A 25719-nucleotide genomic window follows, 5' to 3' on the forward strand; every position below is an offset into this window, starting at 1 on the left:
GTTAACGCACTGGACTGCAAAGTCATTTTGAACTGCACAGCCAGTGGTTCAAGCTCACCAGCTGCTCCTTGGAAACCCTATACAGGGTTGCTATGGGTCAGAATTGACTCGATGGCACTTCATAACAACAACTAGATGTTGGAGTCCAGGTGTGATGCTTCAGGATAATGCACTGAAATGCAGGATCAGTTTGAATAGTAAAGTCAGTGGTTCCAAGCACTCCTCAGAAATCCTATAGAGGATCACTATGGCGCTGTGGGTTAATGTGCCAGACTGCATTTGAACTGTAAGGTTGGAGGTTTACGCTCACCAGCTACTCCTTGGAAACCCTATACAGGGTCGCTGTGGGTTGGGACTGACTCAAGGGCACTTAACAACAACAACATGAGTCAGAACTGATTCAATAGTATTTAACAACAGTAACAGTATCTGTTGACAGGGAGCTTGGTGGCACAGTGGTTAAATGCTTCACTGCTGACCGAAAATGTCAGTGTTTTGACCACATCCCTGGGAGAAAACTGTGGCAGTCTGAGTCCATAAAGATTAGAGCCTCGGCAACCCTATGGGACAGTTCTAGCTTGTCCAGTAGGGTCACTCTGAGTCGATGGCAATAGGTTTAGTTTGGGGATATAGGCTGTTCAAAATGACTCACACAGTCAGCTCTCAGCTGCTATCCATGAGGTCGGCAGTTGGTACTCTTCCACTAGCCACTCTTCGAGAGAAAGAAATGCCAGTCTGCTTCCATACAAATTAGAGCCTTAAAAACCTTATAGGGCAGTTCTACTCTGTCCTAGTATGAGTGGAAATCCCCTCCACCACAAGCAATGTAAGCTCTTGTGTCTGGTAATAAGACTGGATTTGTACGTTAAGATCTCTTTCTGTCCCATCAGCATATCTCTGTGACTTTATTGTTGTTGTTGTTGTTGTTGTGTGCCATTGAGTCGGTACCAACTCATAACAACCCTATGTTCAACAGAACAAAACACTGCCTGATTCTGGGCCAACCTCACAATAGTTGCCACACTTGAGTCCATTGATGCTGCCACTTTGCCAATCCATCTCGCTGGGGATCTTCCATTTTTTCTCTGACTCTCCACCTTACCAAACATGATCTCCTTCTCCAGAGACTGGTCCATATATATGTTGTTGTGAAGTGTCATTGAGTCAGTTCTGACCCATAGCCACCCTGTATAGGAGCAGGTGGTGAGCTTGAACTGCCGACCTTGCAGTTCAAATGACTTTGCAGTCTGGCGCATTAACCCACAGCACCACACCAGAACTTCGGTCCCTATGTATAGTTAACCTTATTTGGAAATCAAATCAAAAGTCTCAATTTGAGGCTTTATGTATCTGTGGAGTGTTAGCAAATGGCCCCTCTGCTGTCTCCACTATAAGGAGGGAGCTATTTCATGGCAAACTCTAAGGGGTGTCCCTCAGGAGTCTCAGCAAATAAGAGGAAGATCCCCAATGAGATGGAGTGCCACAGTAGCAGCAACAACAGGCTCCAACAATTGTGAAGAGGGCTCAGGACTTGGCAGTGTTTCATTCTGTTGTGCATGGGGTCACTGTGAGTCGGAACTGACTCAATGGCACCGAACAACAACAATAGCATGATGGGAGCAAAGTGACTCTGTGAGATAAACACTGGACAGCTAACTCTAAGGTCAGCCAGCCACTCCGTGGGACAAAGATGAGGCTTTCTGCTCCCACCAAAGATTTACAGCCTTCAGAACCCTATACAAGGTTGCTATGCAGAACTGACTGAATGGCACTTAACAACAACAACAATGGCATGACATCAAAAGAGGACAGAAAGGTGTTCACTTGCCAGCACGTTACCACCACCAAGCAACGGGAGATGTGCATTGGTAGGAGCCCGTCAGACGTGGATGGCAGCGGCTGGCAGATATGGATCTAGTTAGTCCAAGGAGCAGCAGGGCTGACACTAGTCAACACACAACCGGTGTTTATTCTAATTAGTCAGTGCCCTTGTCAAAGAAGTTAAATATTTTTAACATCACCCTTCTCTCTATCTAATCTGGGGCAAGAACTGGGCAGCCATTGTCCCAGGCATATGCCTGGTGGTAGCTGACCAGAATGCACTTGAACTCACAAGATAAATCGCTCGTGCATTTTCTGTGTTTTCATTTTTAAACTTTGCATTGTGAATTGAGTGAAGGTTTACAGAACAGATCATTCAGCAAATCATACACTTTGTGTCATTACAATGATTGCAGTTTCCTCTACATACCATGAGTTAGCAGTGTTTACCTCTGTTCTCTTTAACACCTCAGTCCTAAGTGTGCCTTCTGCTACCTTCTCTTTCCTATGTCAACTTCCCTCTTGTAATTGCCTTTCCCATTACCCAAGTTAACATGTGTCTACCATCTACTCTATGAATGATTTTCCCTTCCCTCCCACCCCGTAACCATCATAAAATGTTACTTTTAGCAAGAAAACCTTTTCTTAAAAAAAGAAAACCTTTTCTTAACTTTTTAAAACAGCAGTCTCATGCAATATTTGTCCTTTTGTGATTGACTCATTTCACTTAGCATAATGTCCTCCAGGTTCATCCATGTTATCTATCGGTGTCTCATAGATTCATCATTATTCTTCAACATTGTGTGGCATTCCATTGTGTGTATGTACCAAAGATTGTTTAACCATTCTTCTGTTGATGGGCATTTAGGCTCTCTCTATCTTTTTGGTCTTGTGAATCGTTCTGCAATGAACATGGGGTGCATATTTCTATTCATGTCATGGCTCTCATTTCTTGGGGATAGATATCAAGTAGCAGGATTACTGGCTTATACAGTATTTCTATTTCCAACTTTCTGAGGGCATGCCGTACCATTTTGCATAGCGGCTGTACTATTTTATCTCACCAGCAATATAGGAGGGTCCCAGTCTTTCCACATCCTTAACAGCGTTTGTTGTTTTGGTTTTGGGAACTTTGTTATCAGTCTGGGGTAAGATGAGATCTCATTTTTATTTTGAATTGCATCTTGCTAACAGCTAACGATTGTGAGCATTTCTTCATATGTTTATTAGCTTACCAGAGGTCAGGGTCGCTATGAATCGAAATCGACTCCACAGCATATAACCACCAGCACCAAAAGTCTTATTTAGTGAAGTGTCTGTTCATGTCCTCTGCCTATTTTTAAATTAGATTATTTATCTTCTTCTTGTTGAAGTGTTCTATAAATTTTAAAGAATAGTAAGTACCTTGTCTGATATGTCATTGCCAAATTGTTTTCCAAGTCTGTGGGTTCTCTTTTCACTCTTCTGGTGAAATCGTTTGATGCACATAAGTGTCTAATGTTTAGGATACCTAAGTGTCTAATATTTAATATTTGGCTGCCTGTGTGTTTTTAGTTATGTTTGATAGTAGGTATATGCCATGTATCACAGCCCCTAAGTTTGTCCCTATTTTTCCACTGATATCTTTATAGTACTAGGTTTCACATTTAGGCCTTTAATTCACATTGAGTTCATTTTTGTATATGGTGTGAGATATTTGTTTGTTTCTTTCATTCTTCGGCAAATGGATTTCCAGTTTTGCCAGCACCATTTGTTAAAGAGACTATCTCTTCCCCATTGAATGCATTTTGATTCTTTGTGGAAAATCGATTAACTTACTTCTGGATTCTCAGTTCTGTTCAATTCATCTATATGTCTTTCATTGTACCAGTACTAGAGTGGTTTGACTTCTGTGGCCCTGTAGTAAGTTTTGAGATCTGAAAGTGAGAGATCTACTTTGTTCTTTTTAATAATGCTTTGCTTATCTGAGATCTCTTTCCTTTCCATGTTGTGATAAGTTAGTGATTAGTTTTTCCATCTCTTTAAGGACTGATGTTGGAATCTGGACTGGGATTGCCTTATATCTATAGATTGCCTTGGGGAAATGTTGACATTTTCACAATGCTTTACCTTCCTATTCATGAGCATAGTATACTCTTCCATTTTAATAGGTCTCTTTTGGTTTCTTGTAGTAGTGCCTTATAGTTTTCTTTGTACAGGTCTTTTATTTCTCTGGTTAGACTTATTCTAAGTATTTCATCTTTGGGGTGACTATTGTAATTGGTATTGTTTTCCTTTTCAGAGCTCTCTTTATTAGTGTAAAAAGGTGCAACTGATTTTTGGATGTTTATCTTGCACCCTGCCACATTTTTGGTTGTTGATCTTGTACCCTGCTGAATCTTTCAGTGAGTTCCAATAATTTTCTTGTTGAGTCTTTGAATTTCTATGTATAGGACTATATCCTCTGCAAATAAATAGAGTTTGACTCCTTCTTTGCCAATTTGGATGCCTTTGATTTCCTTTTCCCCCCCTTATAACTCTGTCTAAGACTTCCAGCACAATATTGAATAGGAGTAGTGATAAAGGGTGTCCTTGATTGGTTCCTGTTTGGAAGGGGAATGTTTTCAGTTTTTCTTAGTTCAGAGTGATGTGGACTGTTGGTTTTGTATATATGCCCTTAGTTATGCTGAGAAGTTTCCTATCTAGTCCTATTTTGTTTAGTGCTTTTACCAGGAATGGGTTTTGGATTCTGTTGAATGTTTTTTTGGTTTTTTTTCTACATCAATTGATATGATCATGTGGGTTTTTTCCCTTTGTTTAATTTATGTGATAGATTACATTGATTGTTTTTCTAATATTGAGCCATCCCTGCATACTTGATATGAATCCGAATTGGTCAAGCTGTAGATATGCTTTTTATATGTTGTTGGATTCTATTGATTAGGATTTTGTTGAGAATTTTCTATGTTCATGAGGGATATTTATGTATAATTTTATTTTTTAGTGATGTCTTTTCTTGGTTTTTGTATTATGGCTATACGCACTTCATAAAATTAATTGGGGAGTTTTCCCCCTTTTTTAATGTTCTGGAATAGTTTAAGTAGAATTGGTGTCTGCTCCACACTGAAAGTTTGGTAGAATTCTCCAGTAAAGCCATCTGGACCCAGACTTTTTTTAGTTGGGAGTCTTAATGATGTGATCGATTTCTTCATTTGTTATAGGTCTGTTCAAGTTTTCTATTTCAGTCTGTGTTTAGGTAAGTTGTGTGCTTCTAGAAATTGTCCATTTCTTCTAGATTTTCAAATTTGTCAGAGTACAGTTCTTGGTTGTTGTTGTTATTAAGGGCTGTTGAGTCAGTTCGAACTAATGACAATCCTGTATAGAGTTTCCAAGGAATGGCTGGTGACTTTGGACTGTCGGCTTTGCAGTTAGCAGTCGGTACTTATCCTACGGTGCCAGACCAGGACACCTGATTCTTAGTAGTGTTGTGCTATTATCCTTTTTATTTCCATTGGTTCTATTGCCGCCTCATCCATTTCATTCCTTATTTGTATTACTTTTATCATCTTCTTATTTTCTTTTATAGATTTGATGCTTGTGTGCCAGTTTTATTAATCCTTTCAAAGAGGCAACTTCATGTCTTGTTGATTCTTTCTATTGTTTTTTGTGCTCTATCTCATTTATTTCTTTTCTAACCATTATCATTTCTCTTCTTCTGGTGGATGTAGGCTTACTTTGCTGCTCTTTTCTAATTTTTCAAGATATAGGGTTAGAGTATTGATTTGGGTTCTTATTACGTGTGTGTTTATTGCTATAAATTGCCCTGTAAGAACTTTTTTTGTTGTTGTGTCTGAAAGGTTTTGATATGTTGTGTTTTTGTTTTCATTTGATTCCAGGAATTTTTAAAATTTCATTTTTACTTCTGTTACTCAATAGCTTATAAGCTTTATTGTTAGGTGCCATCGAGTCAGAACCAACTCATAGCGACCTTATGCACAACTGAAGGAAACACTTCCCGGTCCTATGCCAACCTCACAATTGTTGCTGTGCTTGAGCCCATTGCTACTGCCACTGTGCCAATCATTGGGGGTCTTCCTTTTCTTCTCCGATCCTCCACTTTACCAACAATGACGCCCTTCTTGAGGGACTGATACAAGAGATGAAGTCTGTCCATACTGGCTTCCAAAAAACATTCCGACTGTACTTCTTCTAGCACAAATTTGTTTGTTCTTTTGGCAGTCCGTGGTCCTTCAATATTTTCCTCCATAATTAACTGTTCCGTGAGGAGTATGGTGCAATGAATTATGGCTCTTCTACCATAGCCTTTGTAATTAACACCAAATATTGTTATAGTTGTTGTTAGGTGCTATTGAGTTGGTTCCGATGCATAGCGACTCTATGCATAACAGAACGATTTACTGCCTGGTCCAGAACCAACCTCACAATCATTGCTATGTTTGAGCCCATTGATGCTATCACTGTGCAAATCCATCTCATTGGGGGTCTTCCTCTTTTGCTCTGACCCTCCACCTTTCCAATCATGGTATCCTTCTGTAGGGATTGGTCCCTTATGATAATATGTCCTAAGTGTGAGAGACGAAGTCTGACCATCCTGGCTTTCAAGGAGCATTCTGGCTGTACTCTTCCAACACAGATTTGTTTGTTCCTTTGGCAGTCCATGGTACTTTTAATATTCTCCTCAAATATCATAATTCAAATGCATTAATGGTCACAAATACGGATCTCTTCTAGTCAGTTGGCCAGGTAGTGTCTTCCAAATTTCTTGGCATAGATCAGTGAGTGCTTCCAGTGTTTAATCAGTTTGTTGAAAGAATTCAATTTGAATTCCATCAATTCCCAGAGCCTGGTTCGTTGCCAGTGCCTTCAATGCAGCTTGGATTTCTTCCTTCAGTATCATTGGCTCTTGATCATATGCTTCCTTTTGAAATGGCTGAACAGTGACTTTTTTTTTTTTTTTTTTTTTTGGTACAGTGATTCTGTGTATTCCTTCCATCTTCTTTTGATGCTTTCTGCACCGTTCGTTATTTTGCCCAGAGCATCTTTCACTATTTCAAGTTGAGCTTGAATGTTTTCTTCAGTTCCCTCAGCTTAAGAAATGCTGAGCATGTTTTTCCCTTTTGCTTTTCTAGCTCCAGATCTTGCACATTTCATTATAATATTTGATTGTGTCTTCTCAAGCTGCTCTTTGAAATTTCCTATTTAGCTCTTTCACCGCCTCATTTCTTCCGTTTGTTTTAGCATCTCTGTGCAAGAAAGCAAGCTTCAGAGTCTCTTCTGACATCCATTTTGGTTTTTTCCTTCTCTCCGGTCTTCTGAATGACCTTTTGCTTTTTTCTATATGATGTTCTTGATGTCATCCTACAACTCTTCTGGTCTTCAGTCACTTGTGTCTAATTCATCAAATCTGCTCTTGAAATAATCTCTAAATTCAAGTAAGATATGTCTGGAAGCTCATCTGAAATGTGTCCACCACGGTTGGCCCTGCTGGTATTTAAAATGCAGGTGGCATAGCTTCCAGAATCACAGCAGCACGTAATCCACAACAGCATGAGAAACTGACAGATGAGTGGTGTGATTGCTCTTAGCTTGATATATTTTCTATTCTTTGATTTTTTTTTCAGTCTATTTTTCTCTTTTTGTGTACAGTATGGCTCTTGTAGATAAGATATTTATTAAAGAATCCTGTTTTCTTATCCATTCTACTACTCTCTGTCTCTTGACTGGTGCATTTAATCTGTTTACATACAGAATAATTACTGAAAGTAGTGAATTGATTGCTGTCGTTTGGCTGTGTGTGTTTTTATTTTGTGTGTGTGTGTGTGGTATTGCTAGTTTCTTTGTTCCATGTAAATTTCGGCACTTGAGGTCTTTTTGTTTGTGAGTTTTCTTTTCATTTCCTTATTGCTGTTGTAATGTTTACTAAATCTTTCTGATTTTCCTCTTTTTTATTTTGATGTGAAGGTATATTAATTTTCTTTGAGTTTGCCCTGTAATTTATTAATTTCCCCCCACTTAACAGTCTGTTTTATCTCAAAATCTACTTGACTTCCTCACCATTTGGAAGTTCTGTTGTTGTTGTTGTTGTTGTTAAGTGCCGTCTAGTTGGTTCCGACCCATAGCAACCCTGTACAGGGTTTCCGAGGGTGTAAATCTTTACCGGAGTAGAAAGCCTCATCTTTCTCCCACGGAGCAGCTGGTAGTTTCGAACAGCTGACCTTAAGGTTCGCAGCCCGATTTGTAACCACTATGCTACCACTACACTATTCCGTCTTTTTGCCTTGTAGTTGATTTCATTATAAATTGATTTCTCTGGTTCCCTGTTTTCAGTCTTATAGGCTTGTTTTACTTTGGATATTTCTGTATCGAGATTGAATCCTGGGTGTTGTCACACATGTTAATCTAAGATTGTCTGCTGATGATTATCGGTCTAAAGAACACCCTTCAGTATTTTTTGTAAAGTTGGTTTGGTTATTACAAATTCCTTAATTTCTATTTATCTGAAAACATCATAATTTCTCCATTATACTTTAGGGAAAGCTTTGCTAGGTGTATGATTCTTGGTTAGCAGTTCTTTTCTCTTCATATTTTTTACATGTGATCCTATTGTTTTCTTGCTTATATGGTTTCTGTTGAGAAATCAGAATTTAGCCTTACTGGTTCTCTTTTCTAGGTAACTTTTCACTCTTCCCTAACTGCTCTCAGGATTCTTTCCTTATCTTTGGTTTTGGAAAGTTTGATTATGCTATGTCTTGCTGATTTTCTTTTGGGGCCTATCCTGTTTGGGGTTCATTCAGCCTCTTGAATGGTTATCTTCTCGTCTTTCATGGTGTCCAGGAAGTTTTCTTTTAGCAGCTCTTCAACAGTTTTCCCCATGCTTTCCAATGTCTCCTCCTGTTCTGAAATTCTGATCACACATAAATTGTTTCTCTTCATGGATTTCTTCTAATTTCTTCATTCTTTATTCATACTGTTATTGAGATATTTATCTTCAAGGTCACCAACTTGGACTTCTATTGATTCAAATTTCCTCCTTTGCATTTTCAGTATATTATCCATTTCTGAAATTTCAGTATTAATCTTTTGAATTTCTATTTGCAGGCTTTGTACCGTTTCAAAATTTGCATTTATTTTGACTATTTGTTCTTGTGTTATTTCCTAAATTCTTCTAAAGAATTTTTGTGTGTTCTCTTTGCTTTCCTCAATTTTTCTCTCAATCACTTGAAAGTACCTAAATGTCATCTTTTGAACTCTTTCTCAAGTAGTTCTATTATCTTTTCTTCCTCAGAAATGTTTTTTACTTCTGCATCTTGGTCATCTGTTTGAATCACTCTCTCATTTCTTAGTGTGTACTAAAATCATCTGTTGTTATGGAGACATAATGGTGTCATTGCATTTGTATTTAATTGATGATTGTATGTTGATGTCTTCTTAGGTTCTCACTAATTGTCTCCGGGTGGGTATAATTAGAGATGAAAATTTGTGCACATTTGCCACTTATAATTCATGTAGCTCACTTTAGGGTAGGTTTGGCTGGTGTTGACTGATGTTTAGTACTGATCAGGTGGCATTTGTTGTTAAGTGCCGTCGAGTTGGTTCCGACCCATAGAGACCCTGTACAGGGTTTCTGAGGGTGTAAATCTTTATGGGAGTAGAAAGCCTCATCTTTCTCCCGTGGAGTGGCTGGTAGTTTCGAACCGCTGACCTTAAGTTTTGCAGTCCGATTCGTAACCACTATGCTACCAGATCAGGTGGTATAGGAGCTGGTATTTGCTCTTGTCCAGTGGGTTGGAGCTGCAGAGAGTACAGCTGTGGTTTAGCTATATGGGCACAGTTGGTGTCTTCTGGTGGGTGGAGCAAGAAGAGCAAACACACATAAGAGAACAAACAAGCCAGCAGCGAAAGCAGGCTATAATAAAGGAGGGGAATTTTTTTTTTCAAATAGGTAAGCAACAAGAATAAAATAATATAATAACTAAGAATAGAAAAGAAGGACAGGAAAATAGAGCTGTACAAGAGAAAAATAAGAGAGAAAATAAAAGAAAGATAAAAACGTTCAAAGAAACAGATATAGGGAAGATAAAAAGAAAGAGATTAGTGAGAAGTTAAAAATAAACTCAAGGGGAAAAAAGCAGGAGAAGAGGGTGGAAATGAGAAAATGAAGGAAAAACAAAAGCAGAGATAGAAAGGCTAAAAATTAAGGGAAGGGAAAGATAGGAAGAAGGAGATGAAAGAATAAACAAACAAAAACAATGAAACCAGGAAGGAAAAAATAAACAAAAAACCAGTGCAGTTGTTGGACCCAGAAAGGAGAAAATGCTGAAGGATTCCCACCAGCCAAGGAACTCATGAGATAGGTGGAGGAGGAGAGTTCTCAGCCCTAGAGAGAGTTCCCATAGGTCTAGGTATTGTCTATGAGCAGTGCACCCAATCCAGAAGTCATTTTTGGAGGCCCTTCAGGTTGCTAGTATCAGCGTCTGTCAGACCCATAAGGAAGCTAGGGGTAGGGTGACCTAATTCTGCCCTGGAATCTCTGTGGGTTCCATAGATCTGGATCAGAGCCCGCCTGAATATAGGTGCCAAGGCAGTACAGTAGGCACCCGGCTAACACTGACTCAAACCACATGGTGCTGAACTCCTAGGGTTTGCCCTGTGGGTAAATAAGGGTGGGGGATAGCTTCATCTCTGTTATTCAGTACAGTTTAGGGAACAAGAAGGAATCAAACCTTTTCTTTGTCTGTGTAAATCTGCATCATCAGTTTGTCACCTGTCTCTCCAAAGTTGCTTCTGTAAGTCCGCCAAGGCTGCACTGTGTCTGGTTGGCTGTCTGTTCACCAATCAGTTTCCTTCTTTCTCCACTTCTCAGCAGGTATTCATTCAGTCCACTTCTATAACCATTCCTCTGAAGCTCTGTGTTGTAGGATTGTCCTCTCTGTCTGTTTCATTTGGTCTGCCATATCTTTGTTGGAGAGGTAAGTGTATGTGTCTGCCTAGGCTGACATCTTGCTCGAAGTCTTCTCTTGGTATTTTTGGTGGGATACTTTTCAGTGATCTGAATCTTTCACTAGAAAACACTGGTGGCACAATAGTTAATATGTTTGGGGCATTGGAAGAAAAGGCTGGTGATCCACTTCTGAAATACCAGCCATTGGAAACACCCTGGATCACAGTTCTACTTGACAGACATGGATTCTCCATAACTTGGACTCAACTTCAAGGAAACTGTTTTGGATCATTATTATTCCTCTTTTGTGTGTGGTGGGGAAGGGAAGTGGTTTGTACTAGTTGTGGAAAAAATCCAAAATACAATGGGTCCAGCCTAGAGCAGTCCTAGGAAGCTCAAATTTCCATGTTCATATAAAAGATGAATCAATCTGTTTTAAAATACAGTTTTTAATTGTTGTGGATATGTGAGATTTTATTTTTCATTCATAAGGAATTGAAAAATGACTTCATCAATACCAGTTTCTAATTAGGAGAAATCCAAATACTCTTTTGCTTCATGATTTAAGAAGTTCTAAGAGCTCCAAACTGTCTCCCCCCACCACACCACACCACACCACCAGCATTAGTGTGCAGTTAAGTTCCATTTCCAGGAGTTAGAATCAGTTATTTACTCAGAGTGTGTGAGCAAGAACTGGTTTTATAAGATTTTTTAACAGTGTGAAGTCAGGGCTGCATAGTTCTTTTTTTCTTATGAACAGTTTCCCCTTGAAGCATGAGTTATTGAACAAAACAAATGTAATAAAAGCCACTTAAAGAATACCAAGTTAGTGGTGAGAAAAGAGAAAAATTGGAATCATCTTCTTCCCCGAGGCGATTTGACCAAATGCCAACTGAGTTTTATTTCTCATCCTATCTTCTCTCAAAGTATGCAGTCTTGTTGCAAAGGCACATTATTTGAAATCCCGCCAAGCACTTCCAAACTGAAACACCAATTCAAGCCGATTACCTTCCTGGTGAATAATAAATTCACATGGATTTTTATCGTTGCTTCATTGTGTTTTTTTTATTTGCTCATTGGCATCATTTGTCCTGTATCATTGATTTTTAAATTCAGTTTAGATAGAAATGATATCTAAAATTAAATAATTTTCATACTCCTAATTTTAGGAGACTTCTTTACTTTTTTTTGAACAATGACTCATTTTATACCATTCTGCCAAAATGTCAGAGAAAAATATGCAGTCATTCAGTTGACTTGTAGAAGTATTTTTTTTCTCCGTAAGCAAATCAAATGTAATTTAACTTTAAAACTCTTGAAGTTTGCTTCCCTCAGAAGTAATTGTATCTTAGAAGCTCTTACGACTCATGGCTGCCCAATCTGCTTGAGCTCTTGGGTCGTTGTTGTCGGTTGCCATCAAATTGACTCTAAGTCATAGCGGGTCCCATGAGAAAGAATAACAGTGCCCAATAGGGTGTTCTAGGCTGTCATCTTTGCAGGTACAGATCACCAGGATTTTCTTGTACGGATCCTCTGTGTAAGTTCTAGCAACCTTGCGTCTAGCAGTCCATCACATAACCATTTATACCACCAGCGCTCCTCTGCATCCAAATTATTTTACCCAGAATGCCCCTGCCTGTACCTTCCTCTTCAGTGATGTCAGGTCAGGGTTGGGAACTTTGTGCAGTGCTAATTAGAAAAATCTGCCTGAAATGGGGTCTTGGCTCAATATATGCAAAAAAGTTGCAATTAAAATCAACTTGTACAGTGAGAGAGCTTCCACAAACTAATGCAATGTTTCTTTACCATTGTGAAAAAACTATAGAAATCTCAAGTTAAAATCATAGGAGGAATTTTTCATAATGCATGCCCATTTAAGTTGTTGTTGTTGTTAGGTGCCATCGAGTTGGTACTGACTTACAGCAACCCTATACACAACAGAACAAAACGCTGCCCGGACCTGGGCCAACCTCACAGTCGTTGCTATGCTTGAGCCCATCGATGCTGCCACGTTGCCAATCCAGCTCGTTGGGGGTCTTCCTCTTTTTCTCTGACCCTCCACCTTACCAAACATGATATCCTTCTCCAGCGACTGGTCCATCCTGACAATATGTCCGAAGTATGAGAGACAAAGTTTGGCCATCTTGGCCTCCAAGGAGCACTCTGGCTGCACTTCTTCCAATACAGATCTGTTGGTTCTGTAGGCAGCCCATGACACTTTCAATATTCTCCTCCAACACCTTAACTCAAAAGTATCAATTCTTCTACGGTTTTCCTTATTCACTGTCCAACTTTTGCATGCATATGAGGTTATTGAAAATTCCATGGTCAGGCGCACCTTAGTCCTCAAGTAGGTACTGTCAACTTGAAAGCAAATGAATTAGGAATTCATGAAAAGGCCCAATGTGATGGGGCAATGAAGTTGCTGAAACTCATTGTGACCCTATTCACAAAAGAATGAAACACTCTCCAGTCCTGTGCCACCTTCACAATTATTACATTTGAGCCCATTGCTGCTGCCACTGTGTCAATCCATCTCATTGGGATCTTCCTCTTTTTCACTGACCCTTCACTTTACCAAGTATGATGTCCTTCTTGAGGGACTGGTCCCTCCTAATAATAGGCCTGAAATATAAGAGACAAAGTCTCACCATTCTGGTTTCAAAGGAACATCCTAGCTGTACTTTTCAACACAGATTTGTTTGTTCTCTGGTAGTCCATGGTACCTTCAATATTATTCTACAACACTATAACTCAAGTGCATGAATTTTTCTCATGTTTTCTATAATCATTGTACTTCTCTCAAATGCATATGAGGCAATTGAAAATACCATGACTTGGAGCAAGCACACATTCAACCTCAAACTGTTATGTTTGCTATTGAACAGTTCAAAGAGGTCTTGTGCAGCAGGTTTTCCTAATGTAATATGTCATTTGATTTCTTGACTGCTGCTTCCATGAACACTGATTGGTTTGTTGTTGTTGTTAGGTGCGATTAAGTTGGTACCGACTCATAGCGACTTATGCACAGCAGAATGAAACACTGCAGGAGCAAATAATCTGAGAAGGTGGATTATATGAAGAAAAATGAGGCATCAAGATTGGGGAAAAACTTACTAACAATCTGCGATATGCAGATGATACAACCTTGCTTGCTGAAAGTGAAGAGGACTTAAAACATTTACTGATGAAGATCAGAGAGCACAGCCTTCACTATGGATTGCATCTCAATTTCAAGAAAACAAAAATCCTCTGGACCAATAAACAACATTCTTATCAATGGAGAAAAGATTGAAGTTGTCAAGGACTTCATTCTTCTTGAATCAACTATCAACACTCATGGAAGCAGCAGTCAAGAAATCAAGCAATGTATTGCATTAGGCAAATCTGCTGCACAAGACCTTTTTAAAGTGTTGAAGAACAAAGATGTCAGCCTGAGGACTAAGATGCACCTGACCCAAGCCATGGTGTTTTCAATAACCTCATATGCATGTGAAAGCTGGACAGTAAATAAGGAAAACCATAGAAGAATTGATGCATTTGAGCTTTGGTGTTGGAGGAGAATATTGAAAGTGCCATGGGCTGCCAAAAGAACCATCAGGTCTGTGTTGGAAGAAGTGCAGCCAGAGTACTCCTTGGAGGCCAAGATGGCCAAACTTCATCTCTCATACTTCGGACATATTGTCAGGAGAGACCAGTCCCTGGAAAAGGATATGTTTGTTAAGGTGGAGGGTCAGAGAAAAAGAGGAAGATCCCCCAACGAGATGGATTGGCCAAGTAGCAGCATCGATGGACTCAAGCGTTGATTATATGTCCAAGCAAAATGAAGTATTTGACAAATTCAGTCCTTTATCCATTTATCATGATGTTATTTGTTTTTCTAGGCTTTTTGTTTTTCTTTATATTAAGAGCTTTCAATCCGTACGAAGGCTATAGTCTTTGATCTTCATTAATATTTTAAGTCCTCTTCACTTTAAGAGTGTAAGGTTGTTTCATCTGCATATCACAGGTTGTTAATGAGTCTTCCAACAATTCTGATACCAGTTTCTCAGATCATTTACTCAGCATACAGATTGAATAGGTGAAAGAATACTCACCTTTTCTGATTTTAAACCATTCAGGGTCCCCTTGTTCTGTTCAAAACGACTGCTGCTTGGTCTATGTCATGATCCACAGTTGAAAAACTTTCCATTGTCAATAAAGCACAGGTAAACATCTTTCTGGTATTCTCTGCTTTCATCTAAGATCCATCCACATTAGCAGTAATATCCATAGTTTCATTTTTTCTTTCGAATCCAGCTTGACTTTCTTAAAACTCCCTGTTGTTGTACTGTTGCAGCCATCTTTGAAATACCTTTAGCAAAATTTTACTTGCATGTGATATGAATGATATTGTCTGATGATTTCCTCATATGATTGGGTGACCTCTCTTTGGAATGAAGAAAAATATGGATCTCTTCCAATCAATTGACCAGGTAGCGATCTTCCACATTTTTTGGCATAGATGAGTGAGAGCCTCCAGTCGTTGAAACATTTATATTTGTATTCCATCAATTCCAAGAGCCTTGTTCTTTGACAATGCCATTGGTGTCACTTGGAGTTCTTCCTTCAGTACCATTGGTTCTTGATCATATGCTACCTCTTGAAATGGTTGAACATTATGTAATCTTAATATTAACATTAGATAATGCTAACCATTACATAAGAAGAAATAAACACTGCTTGCCAGTGTGGTGCTTTGGATTTACTTGATATGGAGACCTGGTCTCCACATTATTTTTGTAGCCAGCTAGTTCATATTGGAGACCTGGTGTGGAACTCTGTTTAATGGCTTTTCATGGGAGAAGAACATAAAGGAAGCTCCCCTCCCCACCCAAAAAGGAGGCCATGAACAAAATACCTGTTGAACTTTGTCATAAAGCATTTAGCATTAAGAAGGCCTGGTGGAGTGATGGTTAAGCACTTGGCTGCTAACCAAAATGTCTAGGCTTGACCTCACCAACCACTCCATTCTGAGGGAGAAAGCCCCAGTGATGTCCTCCCCTAAAGATTACAGTCTGTGGGTCAGAATTGACTCAACGACACTTAACAACAACAGTAACACCTATTTGTAGCTTGGAGGCAGAATCCTCTCTCTAAAAAACCTTCAGTATTGCTCTAAAGGTCTTCAACTGATTGGCTGAGGCCCACCCACATTATGGAGAATAATCGCTTGCTTAAGGCCAACTGATCTAAATGCTAATTACTTGTAAGTATTTCTTAGCAACATCTAGATTAGTGTTTGACTAAATAACTTGGCACCAGAGTCTGGTATGACACTGTATGGACTGTATGGACTGCTAACCACAAGGTCAGTGGTTCAAACCCACCAGCTGCTCCTTGAAAACCCTGTACAGGGTCACTATGAGTCTATGGCATTTAACAATGATGATAGTCTAGCCAAGTTGGAACATTAAATTACCATTACAAGTTCTGACCCATTTCATTACCCTTCACATCCAGTTTATGAGAAAGTATACTCATTTTGACCTTCAAAATAAATCTTGAATTTGTCCACTCTTAATAACCAAGTCCAAGTTACCATCTCCTTTTGTCAAACTAAGACATCAAACTCCTCCCTACTATTGCTGTTGCGTCTTAAGGAAATGGTCTTCTCGTAGCAGCATTTTCCAGTCCATCTTTACCAATCCTTCTCTCTGAGGAACTCCATTGCCGTCGTGGGCCCTCTTGGTCAACAAACAGGATGTCCCACGTTGGCAACTGAATCCCTTCTGAAGATAATGCCCAAAGCAAGCTGGCTGGATAATGCTCTGCTGGGACCCATATGGTTTTCACTGGTTAATGTTCAGAAGTAGATCACCAGGTCTCTTGTTCTAGTTTGTTGTCATGTGGAAGTTCACTGAAAGCTGCTCACTGTGGGTGACCCTGCTGGAGTTGACACATGGGCAGCACAGCTTCCAGGATCACAGCCACCCACAAGCCACCACATTGTGATAAACTGACAGACGGGTGATGAAAACAGCAGCAATGTTGTCGTTAGCTATCACTGAATTGGTTCAAATTCATGGTGACTTTCTTGTTGTGTGTGGTCAAGTCGGTTCCAAGGAGTGGCTGATAGGTTTGAACTGCCAAATTTGTAGTTAGCCGTCCAATACTTATCCTACAGAGCCACACCAGGACTTCTTTAAATAACAATAAACCAGCACCAAAGTAGTCCTAAAACACAAGAACCCCCCAGCATCAATGCCTTGCATATCATTCAATGGGTATCAACCCCATTATAGGTGGGAGACAATAAAAAAAATGTTTAGCATGGTCTGCAAGGTACCCCCTCCTTACCTATCTAAATTATTTTATGCCATCTCCCGCCTACCTCTCCAAGTCTATTTTATGCCCTTTCATCAGCTGTTCTGGCCATCTGATAGAGCCTAAAACATAGCAAGAGTTTATTTCTCTTGTTGTTGTTGTTAAGTGCTGTCGAGTCAGTTCCAACTCATAGCTACCCTGTACAGAGTTTCCAAGGAGCGGCTAGTGAGCTTGAACTGCTGGCTTTGCAGTTCAAACCGACCGACCTTGTAGTCCACACCCAGACCCCTTACTTCTCCTAAGGCCTTCAAATTGCTGTTTCCTGTGCCTACTTATGCTACTTTTTGCTTTCTGTTGTTCTTGTTGATAATTTTGACAAGTTACAAACATATAATGTAACAAACACCTATGTACCTATCACCAAAACTATTAACTCTTGATATTTTTATATTTTTCTTCCTATTTTACTATAAAAATAAATAACAATACAAAGTTCAAGCTCCTTTTGTTCATCTCCTAATGTTTAGTTCTCCTTCCTCAGAGACGGAAATGAGTATTGTTTGTTCCCACCCTGCATCCATTCATTCATTCCTTCTTTCTAACTCAAGCTTGATTTGGCTCAGGTACTCAACAATACTCACAACCTCCTCCCTCACCTCACATCCTTATGTTCTTCAGAGAAAGCCCTTTATTTTTAACCCTCCTGGGTGTTGTACGTGGTCAAATGCTAGTCTGCTAACTAAACGGTTGAAGGCTCAAGTCTATACAGAAGCTCTATACAGAAGTCTATACAGAAGAAAGACCTAGCAATCTACTTCTCCCCAAGTCCCCAACCTGAAGACCAGTTCGACTCTGGATCCCTGAAGTTGCCATGAGTTGGGGTCGACTCAGCTGGCTTATATCATGAAGACTATTACAGCAGTTCTGGAGGTTCCTACCCTCAGTCCTTCCCTCAGAAGGTGTCTTTAGGGAATTGGGCTATTTGAATTTGAAGTCATAAACTAAATGGTATTCTTATGTGTTCAGTGTTCTATATCATCTGCTTTTCTTATGCAGAGCTGTCTGCTCTAAAGGAAAAACACCCTCAACATCAGAAACAGAAGGAAGTTTCCCTACTCCTCTCCACCCCAAAACAGAAAGAAAACTATTTTTCCTCCTATATATGACTTTTTTGTTAGTACACTGTTTCATTGAAATTGTGAATGTGTGTGTGTGTATGTGTTCAAACTCAGTGCTATGAAAGAATGACTTAAGGTTAAGCTTCGGACTCTGAGACATAAAATGTTTTAAACAATCATTCCAACCTGACCTTTCCTTCTCCTCTCTGCCTGCAGGCTGCGGCATGTTGACTTTCCTGTCCTCTGTCACAGCTGCTGTCAGTGGTCTCCTGGTGGGTTATGAACTCGGCCTCATCTCTGGGGCACTTCTGCAGATAAGAACCGAATTAGCCCTGACCTGCCATGAGCAGGAAATGGTTGTGAGCGCCCTACTCATCGGGGCTTTTTTGGCTTCTCTCACCGGAGGGGTCCTGATAGACAAATGTGGAAGAAGAGCTGCTATTATCTTGTCGTCCTGTCTCCTTGGACTAGGAAGCTTAATCCTTATCCTCCATCTATCGTATACGATTCTCATCGTGGGACGCATCGCTCTCGGCATCTCCATTTCCCTCTCTTCGATCGCCACCTGTGTTTACATCGCAGAGATTGCCCCCCAGCACAGAAGAGGTCTTCTGGTGTCACTGAATGAACTTATGATTGTCATTGGCATTCTTTTTGCCTATGTCTCCAATTACGCATTTGCCAATGTTTCCCACGGCTGGAAATATATGTTCGGTCTTGTTATTCCCTTGGGAGTTGTGCAAGCAATTGCAATGTACTTCCTTCCTCCAAGCCCTCGGTTTCTGGTGATGAAAGGGAAGGAAGAAGCTGCTAGCAAGGTTCTTGGAAGGTTAAGAGCGATCTCAGACACAACTGAGGAACTCACAGCGATAAAATCTTCCCTTAAAGATGAATATCAGTATCGTTTTTGGGATCTGTTTCGATCAAAGGACAACATGAGAACCCGAATCATGATAGGCCTAACGTTGGTGTTTTTTGTACAAATTACTGGGCAGCCAAACATATTATTCTATGCATCAACTGTCTTGAAATCAGTTGGCTTTCAAAGCAATGAGGCAGCGAGCCTAGCCTCTACTGGGGTTGGGGTTGTCAAGGTCATCAGCACTATCCCAGCCAGTCTTCTTGTAGACCACATTGGGAGCAAAACTTTCCTCTGCATAGGCTCCTCTGTGATGGCGGCTTCGTTGATGACCATGGGCATAGTGAATCTCAACATCCACATGAACTTCACCAATATCTGCAGAAGCCACAGTCCTATCAACCTGTCCTTGGATGAGTCTGTCTTTTACGGACTGGGAAATCTCTCAACCAATAACAGCAGTCTTGGAGAACCCTTTAAAGGGATCACTTCTCATGGTTGGAGCTCCCTAACGCCCATGAGAAATGATGTGAATAAGAAAGAAGAGATGACTCTGACATCTTTACCAAATGCCGGACTAAGCCAAACTGGATACCAAATAGTCACAGACCCAGGAGAAGTTCCAGTTTTTTTGAAATGGCTCTCCTTAGCCAGCTTGCTTGCTTATGTTGCTGCTTTTTCAATTGGTCTAGGACCAAGTAAGTATTTTATTTTATATTTCTTACTTCACTCTCTCTGTAAATGTTAATGTATTGCTTTGGGCTTCTCAGGGCATCCTGGGCATATAACTACTAGAAGCAAGACAAGGATAATAGTGACTACCTGGTGTTTCTGCTAATATGGAAACTATGCTTGTGAAAAGTACGGGGTAATATTCAATCTAAAGATAGTCTCCTCATTATCTTTAACTCCAACCAATTGATGATGAACCTGACTTTGAATGATATTTACTATGCAAGAGAGTATGTTGTTTCATAAAAGCAAAGTTTCTTGGAGTAACATTTTCCTTCAAATCATTTCTGAGTTACTTCATACATGAAAGAAAATATTAATCAAGTGTTTAGATTTTTCTAAAGGATACAAGAGTGGATGCATTTCATTAAAAATGAAGAGAATGATTAGTTGGTACATTTTATTCAGTAGACTAACCTCCCTGAGCACTCTACTCTTGTCCATTAAACAGGAGAACGGGAGTCTAGTTACTCTCATTCAAAACAATATGAATAAGTCACAGACAGCTAGTCACAAGGCTGTTTTGTTTTTTATAACCAGACTATGCCCACACAAGGTTGCAATAAGCCTCTTGTGCAAACTCTCCTGGAGGAGGATTTAGTAGAATAGGTTATTTGTTGAAATGCTTTCGTCTTTGTCTCATATCCGGGAGTCCTGGTGTGGCACTGTGGGTTAATGTGCCAGACAGCAAAGCCGTTTGAACTGCAAGGTCGCTGGTTCAAGCTCACCAGCTGCTCCTCGGAAACCCTATATAGGGTCGCTATGGGTTGGAACCGACTTGACGGCACTTTACAACAACAACAAAGTCTACACCTTTCTGAAGTAAGGTTGCCATAGATCTCTTAAACATTTTTCAAGGAAAAAGAAATCATGCTTAAAAAACTTGGGTAGTTTCTCTCTCTTTCTTTGCTTTTCTCCTCTTACACTCTTCCTCCTCTCTCTCTTGCTTAGAGTTGGTGTTGAAACTTATTTACAAGGATCAAGGTATCAAACAAATGTACTCATATAAAAGGCAGTATTATAGGGTCAAGAATAATGTATAATGTATTGAGGGAGAAGGAATCTCATTAATAAAAATTAAGTTTCCCATGCCAGGGAGCTAGACAGTGTTTCTGGAAAAAAACATTACTTTAGAGCTCACTCAACAACAGGAGTTTATAAAATCTCACTCTGGTGATCCACAGCTAACTCATTCACTATTCAAGTGGCACATATTGAGTAGATTATTTTTTAATAACCAGAAGCTATGCTAAATGTTGGGGAAACAACATTTGAAATGAGAATAGTATTGTTTCTGTCCTAAAGAAAACTATAGTGGAATGAACTGAGCTACATACACCTACTGCATTGCTTTGTTCTGGTCAGCAACCTGCAACTTCATCCTGCTTAAACCTTAGTTAATGTATAACTGGACCTGTACCGGGCCAATATGCCCTCTCTAGCACCAAATCTCAATCCTATCATTCAGCTTCTACTCCTACTTCTACGTGAATTCAGTCCCTAAATATTGATTCATTCACATTCCAGGGAGAGAGAGAAAAAGAAAGAGAATATGTGATTGACGCTGCTCTTGATTATGCCAAGTCATAGGTTGTTGTTCAGGTCTACCTCAGTACAATCAGACTGTGGCAAGATAGGATTACATGATCCAAATCATGGATGACTAGAAGCTGACCTTTCATCTGGTCAGTATATTTTCCCCAAAGTAACAGGTGGCTAACTAGAGTAAACACTTCCCATTGAGTCATTTCTGTCTCACAGGGACCCTACCAACAACACAGCAAAACACTTCCCGGTCCTTCACCATCTTCATAATGGTTGTTACATTTGAGTCCATTGTTGCTGCCACTATGTCAATCCATCTCCTTGGGGGGTTTCTTCTTTTTCACTGACCTTCTGCTTTACCAAGCATGAAGTCCTTTTCCAAGGACTGGTCCCTCTTGATAGCATGTCCAAAGTACCTGAGATGAAGTCTCGCCATCTTGCTTCCCAGGAGCATTTTGGCTGCACCTTTTCCAAGACAAGGTTTGTTTGTTCTTCTGACTGTTTATTATATATTCAATATTCTTCACTAACACCATAATTCAAATGCATAAATTCTTCTTTGATCATCTTTTTTCATTGTCCAACTTTCCCACTCATATGTTGTTGTTGTTGTTAAGTGCTGTCAAGTCGATTCTGACCCATAGCGACCCTATAGAGGGTTTCCTAGGAGCAGCTGGTGAGCTTGAACCACCAACCTTGCAGTTCAAACGGCTTTGCAGTCTGGCACATTAACCAGAGCACCACACCAGGACTCCATATGAAGTGGCTGAAAATACCATACTTAGATCAAGCACACCCTTGGTCTTCAAAGTGACATCTTTGCCTTTTACACTCTAAAGAGGTCTTTTGCCACATATTTACCCAATTCAAATTGACTTCTTGACTGCTGCTTCCATGAGTGCTGATTGTGGAGCCAGGTAAAATTAAATCTTTGATAACTTCAATGGTTTCTCTTTTTATGATGATGTTATTTATTGATCTGATTGTTTTCTTTACACTGAGTTGTAATCCAGATGGAAGGCTGTATCCTTTGATCTTCATCAATGAGTGCTTTAAGTCCTCTTCATTTTGAGCCAGCATGGTTGTGCCATATGCATATCAAAAGTTGTTAATGAATCTTCCACCAATCCTGATGCCTCATACTTCTTCATATAGTCCAACTTCTCAGACTATTTGCTCAGCATAGATTGAATCAATGTCATGAAGAGATACCACCTACCCCTCAGTATCCTCTTGTTCTGTTTGAATGACTGCTTCTTGGGCTATGTACAGGTTTCACATGAGCACCAATGAAATGTTCTGGAATTTTCATGCTTCACAATGTTAGTCATAATTTGTTATGATCAAACAGTCAAATACCTTTGCATACATTAACATTACAATGCCATAAGGATGGTACATGGACAGATAGAGTAAGCATCATAACATCACACATTTCTAAGCACTCTGAATTACTCTTGAACCATTACCTTGCTTCTTAAGACTGTTGTTGTTGTTGAGTGCAGTCAAGTTGGTTCCAATTCATAACCCCTGTATAGGGTTTCCAAGAAGCAGCTGATTAGTTTGAACTGACAGCATTGTGGTTCACACTGAACTTGCAGTCCAATACTTATCCTACAGTGCCATACCAGAACTCATCTTACGATTAAAAAATGGCAAATATTAACGAACTGTTTCCTAGAAGTATATTTCTACCAACATGAGATCGTTTTCTAGTGATTGGTTTTTCTTAATAATATATCCAAAATAAGCAAGTCTGAGTCTTGCCACACTAGCTGCTGAAGAGCATTCTGGTACTTTGAAGACTGATTCTTTTGTTGTTCTGGCAGGCCGCAGTATATTCAGTATTCTTCACTAAAACCACAATTAAAATGCCTTAGTTGTCCTTCTGTTTTCTTTTTTCATTGTCCAGGCTTTACATGCATATGAGACAGTTGAGAAGCCATAACTTGGGTCAGGCACACATTAGTCATTAAAGTGACATCCCTGCTTTATAAAGCTTTAAAGAGCTCTTTGAGCAGATTTGTACAATTAAGAATTGTTGCTGTTGTTAAGAGTTATTGAGTCAGTTCAGACTCATAGCAACCCTACATCAGGTTTGCAGGGAGGGACTGGTGGGTTTGAATACCAATCTTGAGATTCAAACTGACCCAGTTTGTGGCCCAGTGCTTTTCTGTAGCGCCACACCAGGACTCCAGTGCACGAATAGACAGTCCCATACTGATCTTGGTAGTAAATGGTAACTATTTTAATTCACCTCTCTTCATGGGTATACATTTGAAGTAAGAGTAGATTAAAACAGTGTGTATTGTTCATTCCTATCAGACTATTAAATGATTTTACTCAAGATGCATTATAGAGCCTAGTTTGTCTCTCCTCTGCTCATCTGTCTGTCACTTTGTCATACTATGGAGGCTTGTGGTTTTCTGTGATACTGGACGGTAAATACCAGTATGTTCACCCATGGTAGACAGGTTTCAAGAGAGCTTCCAGACTAAAAGAGACTAGGAAAGTGGAGATGCGGATCACTGAAAACTTTAGGAATAACAGTAGAACATTGTTTGATAAAGTGCCAGAAAATTAGCTCCTTATGTTGAAAGGCACTCAAAATACAAATGGGGAAGAACTGCCTTCTCAAAGGAGAATTGAGCTTAATTATGTAGAAGGAGCATAGCTTTCAAGATTTTCATTTGCTAATGGGGCATAACTCCTAATGAAAGAAACAATTGCAAGCATTCATTATGAATCAGAACATGGAGTGTAGGAAGTATGAGTCTAGGAAAATAGGAAGTCTTTTAAAATGAAATGGAGTGCGTACAGATCAATATCCTAGGCATTAGTGAGCTGAAATGGACTGGTATTGACCATTTTGAATGAGATAATTATATGGTTTATTGTGCCAGGAAGGACATACTCAAGAAGAATGGCATCACATACTTCAGAATAAAAGAGCATTTCAAGACCTAGCTGTGATAGAATAATGTCCATCGGCCTGTAAGGAAGACCTGCTAATACTATCATTACTCATGCTTCAACCATTGAAGCCAATGAAGATGAAATTGAAGAATTCTATCAACTTCTTCAGTCTGAAATTGAACAACCATGCAGTCAGGATGCATTGATGAATACTAGTTATTGGAACATGAAAGGTGGTCACAAGAGGAATATATAGCCTTGGTGATAGAATGATGCTGAGATTGCTTGATAGAATTTTGCAAGACCCACAACTTACTCACTGCAAACATCTGTTTTCAACAAGATAAAAGGCAAATATACACATGGACCTCACCAGATAGAATACACAGCAATCAAATTGACTACATCTGTGGGAAGAGACAATGGAGAAACTAAACATCATCATACAAAACATGGCCAGGGACAGACTGGATTTTGCTTTTATGCAAGTTCAGGTTAAAGCTGAAGGAATTTAAAACAAGTATATGGGAGCTAAAATATAGCCTTCAGACTAACTTTAATCTAAATTTAATATAAATCAATTTAAAACTGGATATAATTTAATATAAATTTAGTCTAAATTTAGACCTGAATTTAAAGACCATCTCAAGAACAGATTTGATGCATTAGACACAAATGACTGAAGACTAGAAGAATTGTGGTATAACATCAAAAACACCATACATGAAGAAAGCAAGTGGCCATTAAGAAGACAGGGAAGAAAAAAATAGACCAAAAAGGATGTCAGAGAAGATTATGAAACTTGTTATTGAACACAGAGAAGCTAAAGTGACTGGAAGAAATGAGGAAGTAAAGAAGCTGAACACAAAATTTCAAAGGCAACTTGAGAAGACAAAATCAAGTATTATAATAAAATGTGCAAAGACCTGGATCAGAAAATCAAAAGGAAATGAACAAGCTCATCATTTCTGAAGCAGAAAGAATTGAAGAGAAAGCTTCAAGCCTTGGGTTAGCACTGGGTTGCCAGGTCATTTGAACCACAAAGTCAGCGGTTCAGACTCACCAGTCACTCCTCAGAAATACAATACAGGGTTGCTATGAGTTGGAATCGACTCAATGTCACTTAACAACAACAAGAACATGATCAAGATATTGAATGATGCAGGAAGCATCAAAAGAATATGGAAAGAATACAGAGTACTGTATCAAAAAGAGTTGGTCAATGTTTAGTCATTTCAAGAGATAGCATATGATCAAAACCAATGGTACTGAAGAAAGAAGTCCAACCTTCATTTTGTCCAAAAATGAGGCTCCAGGAATTGATGGGATAAAAACTGAAATATTTTAACAAACTGATGCTGCACCAGAGGTGCTTACTCATCTATTCCAAGAAATTTTGTACACAGCTACCTGTCCAATTGATTAAAAGAGATCCATATTTGTGCACATTCCAAAGAAAGGTGAACCAACATAATGCAGAA

The 25719-nt window shown here is 39.4% G+C and overlaps 1 protein-coding gene across 1 annotated transcript in view; it reads left to right on the forward strand.

Moving 5' to 3' along the window:
• Positions 1–25719, forward strand: part of SLC2A12 (solute carrier family 2 (facilitated glucose transporter), member 12) — a 75978-nt gene that overhangs the window by 7844 nt on the left and 42415 nt on the right. Inside the window, exon 2 of the mRNA XM_006834718.1 lies at positions 18403–19743. Within this exon, the coding sequence (XP_006834781.1) occupies positions 18403–19743 (1341 nt within the window). The remainder of the gene's footprint in view (positions 1–18402; positions 19744–25719) is intronic.

Source organism: Chrysochloris asiatica, unplaced genomic scaffold (assembly GCF_000296735.1).
Source record: "Chrysochloris asiatica unplaced genomic scaffold, ChrAsi1.0 scaffold00013, whole genome shotgun sequence".
Classification (NCBI taxonomy): Eukaryota; Metazoa; Chordata; class Mammalia; order Afrosoricida; family Chrysochloridae; genus Chrysochloris; species Chrysochloris asiatica.